The sequence below is a fragment of the Euphorbia lathyris genome, chromosome 3 (genome assembly GCF_963576675.1).
Source record: "Euphorbia lathyris chromosome 3, ddEupLath1.1, whole genome shotgun sequence".
Classification (NCBI taxonomy): domain Eukaryota; kingdom Viridiplantae; phylum Streptophyta; class Magnoliopsida; order Malpighiales; family Euphorbiaceae; genus Euphorbia; species Euphorbia lathyris.
In genome coordinates, this window is record NC_088912.1 from 64,704,281 (window position 1) to 64,714,726 (window position 10,446).

Below are 10,446 nucleotides of genomic sequence, written 5' to 3' on the forward strand. Positions count from 1 at the left end.
TATAGCAATTTCTTAGTAATGAAACTAATTGATTCTTTATATATGTGATGCAATCCTTACTTTATGAGGTATTTTTGAAGTGAGTTAGATCTTATTTACACTTGCAAATTATTTTTCATAATATTACATAATTAACATTTGGATTGTATAAGTGGTTTGAAATTTTCTTTAGGCAATAATAAGTTTGATTTTGATTAAAAACTTTAAAAGAAAAGTGTTTGGCATTTGGCATGATGGAGAGTAAACATGTAGTACTTTTCAAAAAATATATGGGGAGATTTGGACCAAAAAATAAAAGGGCAAATATGGACCAAATCCGAATAAATTGATGTTAGTGTAGTGTACTGTACTTTACTGCATATAAAATATAAAAACGGAATATGAGAGAAGGTAGTGATGAACTGAGAGCGTAGAAAGAGTATCTTGTTTTAATACTGAAATTGTTTTCAGCGAGAGAGAAAAAGAACGCTGTTCCATTCCAAAATTGCATTTCTAGAGAGATTTTCTCTTTGTGTTTTTGAAAAGAAGGTCAGTTTTTGCCCATTTTACACCCATGCAAATCATCATTTCTTATATGGGGGTTTTTGTTTCTTCTACGTTTTTTTTTTCTTTAATTTATTGCGGAATGTTTGGCTCATTAAGATTTCACAGTAATCATTTCATTTTCTCATATAAACCTTGTAAGTTTACACTTTCTCTGTCTTTTTTCTTTTTCATTTTTCATTCATACCAGGGAGACAGAAATGGCGGGTTCTTCATCTGCACAACCGCAGTTTATCGCCAGCTCTGGCAATCGGAGTTTTTCAAATGCACCTCTTATTGAAGATCAAGGTTCTGCTAATCAAATAGTCATTTCTGATGTATGTGATTCATCTTCAATCTGCTACTATTTTATTTCGTTACTTTTCTTTTTTCTTTTTCTTCTTTGGTTACTATTGTTTGATGCCAAGAATTCATTGGAAAAGAAAAGGACAGAAAGATAAGGTTGCTTTGGATTTTTCTTCTTTATTTCCAGTAGATGCAAAAATGGTTTTTGCTTCTTTTGTTAATTGAATAAGATGTGGAAATTACTTGTATGGTTGGATAATTTATCAGTTTGGTTGCTGACTTGAGTTAAAGTTACTAGTTTAGAGTCATTTTTATGTTTTTTTGGGTTTTCTTATTCCTATTATAACTTAATTATCAAATGATTCTCAGTCACCTGCCATCAGTGGCGAATACATTATTGGTTCCTTGGGCCAATTTTACATATGTTATTATCTGATTGGTATGAACCCATTTATAACGTACCACCATAAAACTTCTCTAAATTAAGCTAGATTTTGACTATAAAAGTAAGGTTGAATTGTTTTCAACAAACTTAGAGAAATTTATCGTCTATCATATATTATACAAGTTGTATTTTGTAATTAAATATAAACTCAATGAGTTAAGTAACCACCCGAACCTTAATTTGTCAGAAACAAGGGGGCAAAACCATCCATAGTAGGATAGTTCCAACGGCCAGGGGACCGAAACCATCCATAGCGGCAACTGGAGCCTCGGCCCCTCCAGCCCCCCTCTGTCTCCGCCGCTGTTCGTCTTCTTTGACTTTATTGGCATGAGAGACAAATCAAATTTATGTTAATTTCCATGGATTTAAAACTTACTTTTAAAGAACAAAAAAAAAAAAAAAAGGGCGGCCCGGTCGCACTACGCGTCCCCGCTGAGCGAGGGTCCGGGGAGGGGTCCCACCACAAGAGTGTACTGGGGGCAAGCCTTCCCCTACCAATTTATTTTGGCAAGAGGCCGCTCCTAAGACTCGAACCCGTGACCTCTTGGTCACACGACAACAACGTTTACCGTTGCGCCAAGGCTCGCCCTCTTACTTTTAAAGAATATAGTAAAAATTTTATATGTTTAGAAGTTCTCATTTAATTTCAAATCCATATTTTTTACTATTTAAATTTTATTATTTTTTGCTATTCTTCTGCTGTTTCTTTCATTGAAATATACAAACATCTAGTCAGAAATTAGAATTGGTTAGTGGGTCAATGTTGCATGATAAACTGAAATCATTCTTCAAAGATTGCTTGATGATTCCATCAAGCAGGGGGAGATTAAATTTTGTGGCTTGCATATTGTGCAATCCTCACTTAACTGCAATGATGTTTATTCAGATCTTGAAGTAGAAGAATAACATTTACCCTCTCCATGAACACCTCCAAAGGACACTAAAAATGTCAATAAGAGAAGTAACTTGTGATTTGTGAGCTATGTTAATTGGTGAAATAGTCTTTGTATCAATATTATTTGATTTTCTTCAGCCTATATGGAAAATCTAGTTAACTAATCATTGATCAATATATAAATGGGTGTTTCGGTTGGTAACCATTTATACCTAGATGACTCATAAATCTTTAGAATATCATGGGTTTGAGGTAGCTTTATTCTGATTGGCTCTCAGCTTTATGCTTTTGCTTTGCATTCTTCCATTGATTTCTTTTAGTTAACCTGAAATGTATGCTTCAATATAATGTGACTTTCAATTTTGTTTATTACCTCTTTATGGAATGACTTTTGAGTGAGAATATACCTGATTGAAGTCATATCAAATTTCTTTATGCAGAAGAAAAGCTGGAAAAACCTGTTTGCTTATATGGGACCAGGTTTCCTTGTTTCCATTGCATATATTGACCCTGGAAATTGTGAGGCCCACATTATTGCTTTTTTTCTTCTTACATGTGTCAACATACCCACTATTAACTATAACCATCAAATGTTCTGTGTTAATCTGCAGTTGAAACTGACCTGCAGGCAGGAGCATCATACAAGTATGGGGTATGCTTGTTTACTTCTTAATGAAGTTCTTTTCCCTTTTACAAACTCTAGCTAGTGATCTGTGAAAAGCAATGCTCTTTATCCTATGCAGATGTTGATTATCTTTTTTCATACTTATAAATCATCATACTTTAATACTTTTTTTGCTATGCATTCTTTCTTTGTCTGAGTAACTTTTGTTACTGGTTCAGTTACTTTGGATCATATTAGTGGCCTCATGTGCTGCTCTTATTATTCAATCTCTAGCAGCCAATTTGGGAGTTGTCACAGGTATACAGCATACATATTTGTTTGTATTCCCTAGAATATCAGTATTGGCTCCAGCTGTTTTTTTTTTTTTTTTTTGATCTAATATTGATATATACTTGTAGGAAAGCATTTAGCAGAACACTGTAGATCTGAATATCCGAGGGTTCCCAACTTCATCCTTTGGGTTCTTGCTGAAATTGCTATTGTTGCATGTGATATTCCTGAAGGTAAGCGTTTTTCGATTGCTTGATGTTTTCTTCACTACAAGTATAATAAACTGCAATTATACGAGCTTCCAAATTGCATTAACTTGATACTCAAAATGTGTATTACATATATATGTTATTAGTGTGTCTAGGCATGCGCAAACTATTTTAAAATTGGTCAAAGTAAATTACCAGTGGAACCAATAGCAACCTGTTTCTTTTGTGAAATTTTTCATTAGGCTGTTAGTTTTTTTGCCAATGACTTTCTTTTGTTTTCAGTGATAGGTACAGCCTTTGCGTTGAACATGCTCTTTAAAATTCCAGTCTGGATTGGTGTAATTCTTACTGGGTTCAGTACCCTAGTTCTTTTAGCACTACAGCAATATGGGGTAGGTCAACTCCTTCCAATGTTATACTGCTGTTTCAATGCAGAAACATGGCTTTACAAAACATTCCGAATTTGATGAAGCAAATGAGAGTTTCCTCATTCATTTTGTCATCTTATAGGTCCGGAAGCTTGAATTCCTCATTGCTTTTCTGGTATTTACAATTGCTGCATGTTTTTTTGTTGAGCTTGGTTATGCAAATCCTGATCCAAAAGAAGTTATGGAGGGGCTTTTTGTTCCCCAACTAAAAGGAAATGGTGCTACTGGTCTTGCGATCTCACTCCTTGGTGCCATGGTTATGCCGTGGGTGTTTTATTTTATGTGATTAAGTTTTCTAGTAGTTGGGATAAGGTCCAAATTTTCCCCTAATGTTTATGGGGAAGTACATATATACTCCTAACGTACAAAATGGTAAATTATCCTTATTGTTTCCAACTTTGAGGAATGTTGGGCTCAGATAACAGAATCTATAAAAGGGAGCTCTTGTCTGGGTTCAGAGGCGAAGGTAGGGGGCACGGGTGTGGTGCACCATCGCTGTCAGGAACCACCCCAGCCCACCTCTCCAACTTCATCTGTGGGTTGCTAATTGCTCGTGTAGCAGATAAAAGGTTGTGCATCTTTCTTTTCTTTGCCAGGTCAGGTCAAAACGGCGTCGTTTTGGCCTAGGTAGGGGCAAAAAGAAAAAAAAAATAAAGCCCAAACCATATAGGCTGGGTTTATTTTTTGCACTCCAAGCAGTCAAAGGTTGGCTCAATCAACCACTGCATGAGCCCAAAACTGCTCTAAGTTGGAAAAATTGTGGACAGAATTTTACAATTTCTTATGTTGGGGTATATCTAAACTTCCCCAAAACATTAGGGAAAATTTAGGCATTATCCCTTAATAGTTCCTTCCATTTGAAAAACATTCTTATATGCTGTGGTTTTTATTGTCTTGGTGCAGGCATAATCTCTTCCTCCATTCAGCCTTGGTGCTTTCCAGGAAAATCCCGCGGTCTGTTCGTGGTATCAAGGTAAAGATTGAGTAGTTTCAACATAATTCATCTGAATTCCTGTTTCACTTATCCAAATTAATTCATGTAATCACATTCACCATGCTTGCTCAAGTGAATTATATGCAAATGAGAGAAGGCATGTTGAAATTCTTATACAAATATTACTTTGTTTTTAAAAGTGGGATGCAACATAATTATAATCACGTTTTCTTGAACTTCATTGCTCTAAACTTTCTGGTTACGTGCTATAATTTTGTATGATGTAATCATTACGTATCTTTGCAGTACTTAGCTTTCAACAGCATTTGAACATGTATAATTACCTTCTTTTGCAAGATTTGAACATGTATAATTGCTGTTTTATCATATCTTGGGTGACCACTCACAAAAACTATGAACACAATCAGAATTTGATATGTAAGTACTAAATAATCTTATGAGATTGACAGACATGATTTTGCTTGACAGCGAATGGGCACTAACTTGCTTCTTGTTTGCAGGAAGCTTGCAGCTTTTACATGATAGAAAGTGGCTTTGCTCTTGCAGTGGCCTTTCTCATTAATGTATCTGTTATCTCTGTTAGTGGTGCTGTTTGCAATTCCTCAAATTTAAATCATGAAGATCAATTAAATTGCCAGGATCTGGACTTGAACAAGGCTTCCTTTCTGCTTAAAGTAATTGACTAGCCATATTCTTATTATATGATTGTATTTCCTATGTTCATATTTGTTCTGTACTAGATAATGCAAGTATAATCATACAACGTTGCAATTATCAATTTCTTATATATGCAGCTTTGGAATGGATTGCTTATATGGTTATGGTTTATTGTTTGCAGAATGTCTTAGGTAGTTGGAGCTCAAAACTTTTTGCAATTGCATTGCTGGCATCTGGTCAGAGTTCAACCATAACGGGAACTTATGCAGGGCAATATGTCATGCAGGTAATCGCTAATGACTGTGTAACTGTTGTCTCTTGAGATCAATGTACTTGAGTTTACTACCATAAATATTTGTTAGTTCATTTCTGAAATAAATGCAATAGAAAACCTTTTTTTGTTCATAATGGTGATCTTATAATAAATCACATTTCGTGAGAAGAGATAAAAAAAATGGCAATCATTTCAGAGCAGTCTTACATGATCATATCAGCCTCTTTAATATCTTCTTATTGCTTGGTTTTTGCTGCTCTTTCTTTCTGTTTTATGTCTTTTATATACTATTTTCTATATTAATTTTTGCAGGGATTTTTGGAGCTCCGGTTGGTACCATGGATGAGAAACTTTCTAACTCGATGCTTGGCAATAGTTCCAAGTTTAATTGTTGCACTTATTGGTGGCTCTGCTGGAGCTGGGAAGCTAATTATCATTGCCTCGGTATGATTTTCTTATTATAATATTGTTCCTTCAGAAATATGTCCTTATATATGCAAGCATGAACATATTTGTAGTGTAGGAACTTGTTATTGTACTAATATGTTACAAATTGGTTCCATGCTTATATTTGTTGCTAAATTAGTTTATTTTTCTACAATTTTGTGATTCTACATTGATATCTGTGAATTTTGGTGCACTATAAAAAAATTATGTTGCATCTTTGGTTTTATACGATTGAATTTCCATGTTTATCATTTCAACTTGGAATTAGGTGAAACTGTTTTCTCTTGGTGGAAGTATAAAAAAAAAAAAAGGGCGGCCCGGTCGCACTACGCGTCCCCGCTGAGCGAGGGTCCGGGGAGGGGTCCCACCACAAGGGTGTACTAGGGGCAAGCCTTCCCCTGCCAATTTATTTGGCAAGAGGCCGCTCCTAAGACTCGAACCCGTGACCTCTTGGTCACACGACAACAACGTTTACCGTTGCGCCAAGGCTCGCCCTCTTGGTGGAAGTATGAAAGGATAAAATAATTTGAAAATATCTCTTTAATATGGGACATTCCAAAGTTGATTTCTGTGAGGATGTCTCCCTTAATAGAATGGCTGATAACTTTTTCTTTTTCTTTTTTCTTTTATGACTGCTGCCTACCATCTGTTTAGAAATCGAAGAAGTCCCTACCTCTGCAGGCATTTATTTTGCAGTTGAATGCTTTTAGTTTGGAGAATTAATCCAAACTTGGGGCTGTATTCATGCAGAAAATACAGTCACAAAAGAGATTTATCAATTTGATAATTTATATTGACTTATAGTTTTGTGCTTCACCGGAATGGCTATATTTTTTCATTGTCTTTTACAACAAGTCCTTTGATGTTTGCAGATGATTCTTTCATTTGAGCTTCCTTTTGCTCTGATTCCACTTCTGAAGTTCACCAGCTGCAAAATTAAGATGGGGACACATGTTAATTCAATTGCGGTATTATTTTCTTTTTATTAAAGCATAATCCCTAAAATAAAATTGGCAGTATTAAAAAAATTGCAGACAGCTATTAGATGTCTCATGAAAATTACGTAGTGTTCATATTTAACCTCCTTCATGAAACTTTTATATTTCTAGCTGTTAGTTTTCTACAAAATATTGTATATGTCAGTTGAGTATTTTTCAACACAGGTATGCATAAAAGAACTTCTCATGAAAAATCTGAATTGGATTGTTATTACCATATTCATTTGTCAAGCACGCTGTAGATCATAATATTAAAACAAACGAGTATGTTTTAGATGCTGTAAATTTTATGTTGCTTTTTCCTTTTATTACAGCATTGATGTATTGTGTGTATATATATCGCATGTTTTGCAGATTTCAACAGTCACCTGGATCATTGGGTCATTTATCATGGCAATAAACATATACTACCTTGTAAATGGCTTCATCCGAATTTTAATTCATGGCGAATTCAAAGTGGTATCTGCTGTTTTTCTTGGGATTTTTGGATTTTCGGCCATGATATTGTATTTGGCTGCAATTGCGTACTTGGTGTTGCGGAAAAACACAGAATCTTCAAATCTATTGGCGCTAACGATGTCTGAAAGTCAACAGACGAGTACAAATCGCGGGGAAGGATCAGTGCATAATCTCCCTAGAGAAGACATAGTAAATATGCAGTTACCGCAAAGGTCTACAGAAGAAGTTGATATGTAAGTGATATATCTTGTAATGGAAATCTCACTAGAATAAAGTTGAAGATCAGATATGAAGATATAAACCCTTTTATAAATTATATTGGAAGGTATTTCACAGACAATGTTTGTGTAGACAGTTGGGTAAGATGTTGCATCAGTAATGCTGTGCTTTTATATGATGCTATTAGAAAGTTTTGACCCATTGGATTGAATTTGGTGATCACAACTTCACAAGAGAGTTAACTTCAGCTTCTAAATCTTAAAAATTTATCCATTAACCTCCAAACAAAGGCTTAATGTGCAGATCCATCAAGTATGGCTACTAATAATATTTTATATTTCTAAATAAAAATCACTTGCTATTGATAGATATTCTAAGGAAGTTAGTTAATACAATGATCAAATTGGTTTGGATGTCATTTTATTAGTGGGTATAATTGACGTATAATGAGATATATTCAATTTTCATATGTTTAATGCTTAATTTATTTTGTAAACTCCCAATGTTAATATAGTGAGTAATTTAAATAGTAGCAAAGAGAAAGTTGTGGTTGTTAAAGAGGAGGCAGGGAAAGGAAAGGTGGTGAAGACAAGCAATAGGTCCTGGTGAGAAGAGAAGTCTGAGAGCAGCTTAACGGAAAGATTCATTTAGAGGAGGAAGAGGATGGTCAACGAGGGAATAACTCAAAAAAAGATTTGTTTGAAGGAAATCGACTTGAGCGGCCTGAATTGCGCAGCAGTAGGCTGGAGATTCCCGGACTTGCTCAGCAGTAGGCTGGAATGTTGGAGAATCAAGGACATTCCATATCTTGAAGCTTGTTTGACTACATTGCGTAATGACGAAACAAAGAATACATTGATAATTGCATCTGCCTTGTGATGAGATATGAAAGTATTATTGCCCTCTTGATTAATCTAAAATGTTGTTTTTTTTTGTCCGTGACATTATTGGTAATAGTTACTCGTTCAAAATGTTATACTGAAATAAGAAGCATTTTCACACTCAATTCTGCCTCACATATAATCTTTAGAGTATTCCAAATCTTTAATATTGATTAGAGAAAACCATAGCTTATACCATACTTTTAGGACTCCGTAATTTCTTCCATCCTTAGTTAACAAAGTGTTTTATGGATTCTTAAAGTGCTTAAGTGTCATGGATTGGTTTTAGAACGAGATAGTTTTAATCATAAATTAACAAAAAGGTTCTTTTCTAGCTAAACTAGAAGGAATTAATCTCGGGTTTTACGGACTAAACCGTAAGGAAATCAAAGATTCCCCATTGTTGAAGGTTGAAAACCTGAACACACTTCACAAAAAAGAAGATATAAATTATATTGATAAAAGCTGGATATCATTACAATTAAAAGAGCTTATATAGCTCAACAAAATGAAATGTAAAAGACTAAAAAGCCTAACTAGAGTTACAATTAATAAAGAGCTGAAATGCCAAAATGGCATTTAGGGAATTAAAAATAAAAGGACAAACAATAAGGTTAAAATGACATAATTGTAATTAAGAGATGTAAGTAATGGTGGCAGCTTTGGTCCTCCTATCACCTAACCTTGTGTCTTTTTTTCTTGGGCTGAAAAGTTGATTCTCCATCGCTAAAAACCAATATTCCGTTGCTGAGAGTGAATTTTCCGTCGCGGAAAAGAAACGGGACGTCACCAAAGGTGGAACCACTCACCCAGCTCTTAACTCAGGAGCTTTGTCCAGGAGCAAGACATGTCACACGCCGTCTGGGGGAAAATCTGGCCCATTTCGGCCATTTGTCCCACGCGCTCGATTTTGCCTCGTGTCTGTTATGTGCCCGCGAATAGGATCTCGTCAGAGGTCTTCCCACGAAGAAATCAGTTGGGATTCCTTTGTTGGTATTTCTGCCCTTCTTTGAAGGACCTATTTTCTTACGGTTGATGGTGGATTTTTTTATTTAAGAGATCACCAGCTCTTCCTGATATTTTTTATTTAAAATTCTGCATATCCATTGATCGATAAAGAATCCCCTTTTATAAAAAGGTACAAGATTCCTAAGCATCTAAGGTATCCTTAGCCAATTAGGATTCTACCATCCTTAGGATTCTACCAAAAATAAAAGAATAAAAGCCTAATAAATACTACTAGCAAAAACACGCAAACCAACCTAAATAATAAGTAATAACTGAACATAAAATAATAAATAATAAATAATAAAAGACTCCTAAATTTTAAAGCTTTTAAATAATAATAAAACCCTAAATAATATAACCTAAAATAAGACAACCGTAACATGTCATCCCTCTTCGACTAGAGCTTGTCCGCAAGCTCAAATTTAGGAAGGAATTCATATTTGTCATCCTCCATTAAGGCAGAAGAGTTTCTTACACTTATGTCTTGGTGAGTAAAGTTCATCACAATTAAAACATAGCCCTCGAGCCATGCGGTCTGCCATTTCAGTTTGGGACAACCTTTTGATTGGAGGTGGAGTGTTGTTACTCGTGTTTGATGTTGTTGAGGTGTTACTGGCACAATTCTTTTGATCATTGACGGTGGTTTGAATCGAGGGTGATGACTTGAGCTCCTTTGAGACTACCCATGAAGAAGTGGTCTGCCCCATGTTTAATCCTTGGCTGATTAACAATTTTCTCTCAAAAGCCCTGGCAAAATTCATGGCAGTAACCAGATTTGGAGGATTTTACATCTCCACATCCCTTAAGGTTTCGGATAATCCAGCAGCAAAGAAGTCGACTTGTTGCTC

The 10,446-nt window shown here is 35.2% G+C and overlaps 1 protein-coding gene across 2 annotated transcripts; it reads left to right on the top strand.

Moving 5' to 3' along the window:
- Positions 1 to 350: 350 nt before the first annotated feature.
- On the top strand, positions 351 to 8,653 carry LOC136224671 (metal transporter Nramp1). 2 transcript variants are annotated; one of them, XM_066013077.1, is made up of 15 exons: positions 351 to 528; positions 734 to 860; positions 2,609 to 2,687; positions 2,780 to 2,820; positions 3,012 to 3,090; positions 3,192 to 3,296; positions 3,555 to 3,664; positions 3,783 to 3,964; positions 4,604 to 4,673; positions 5,156 to 5,329; positions 5,494 to 5,598; positions 5,899 to 6,030; positions 6,906 to 7,001; positions 7,386 to 7,723; positions 8,240 to 8,653. In XM_066013077.1, exons 2-15 carry the CDS (start codon positions 744 to 746, stop codon positions 8,316 to 8,318), a joined length of 1,707 nt encoding a protein of 568 aa, XP_065869149.1. In that variant the 5' UTR covers positions 351 to 528; positions 734 to 743; the 3' UTR covers positions 8,319 to 8,653. The 2 variants fall into 2 exon arrangements, with proteins under 2 accessions (XP_065869149.1, XP_065869150.1); XM_066013078.1 differs by lacking the exon at positions 8,240 to 8,653 and having other exon boundaries at positions 352 to 528; positions 7,386 to 7,840.
- Positions 8,654 to 10,446: the final 1,793 nt, after the last annotated feature.

What these genes read in the sequence shown, in the direction of transcription:
- LOC136224671 (XM_066013077.1), top strand. Translation starts at nt 744, where the DNA reads ATGGCGGGTTCTTCATCTGCACAACCGCAGTTTATCGCCAGCTCTGGC. An exon ending in GAGCATCATACAAGTATGGG is followed by an intron (nt 2,821 to 3,011) that starts GTATGCTTGTTT and finishes TTACTGGTTCAG; the next exon opens with TTACTTTGGATCATATTAGT. An exon ending in GGTCTGTTCGTGGTATCAAG is followed by an intron (nt 4,674 to 5,155) that starts GTAAAGATTGAG and finishes TCTTGTTTGCAG; the next exon opens with GAAGCTTGCAGCTTTTACAT.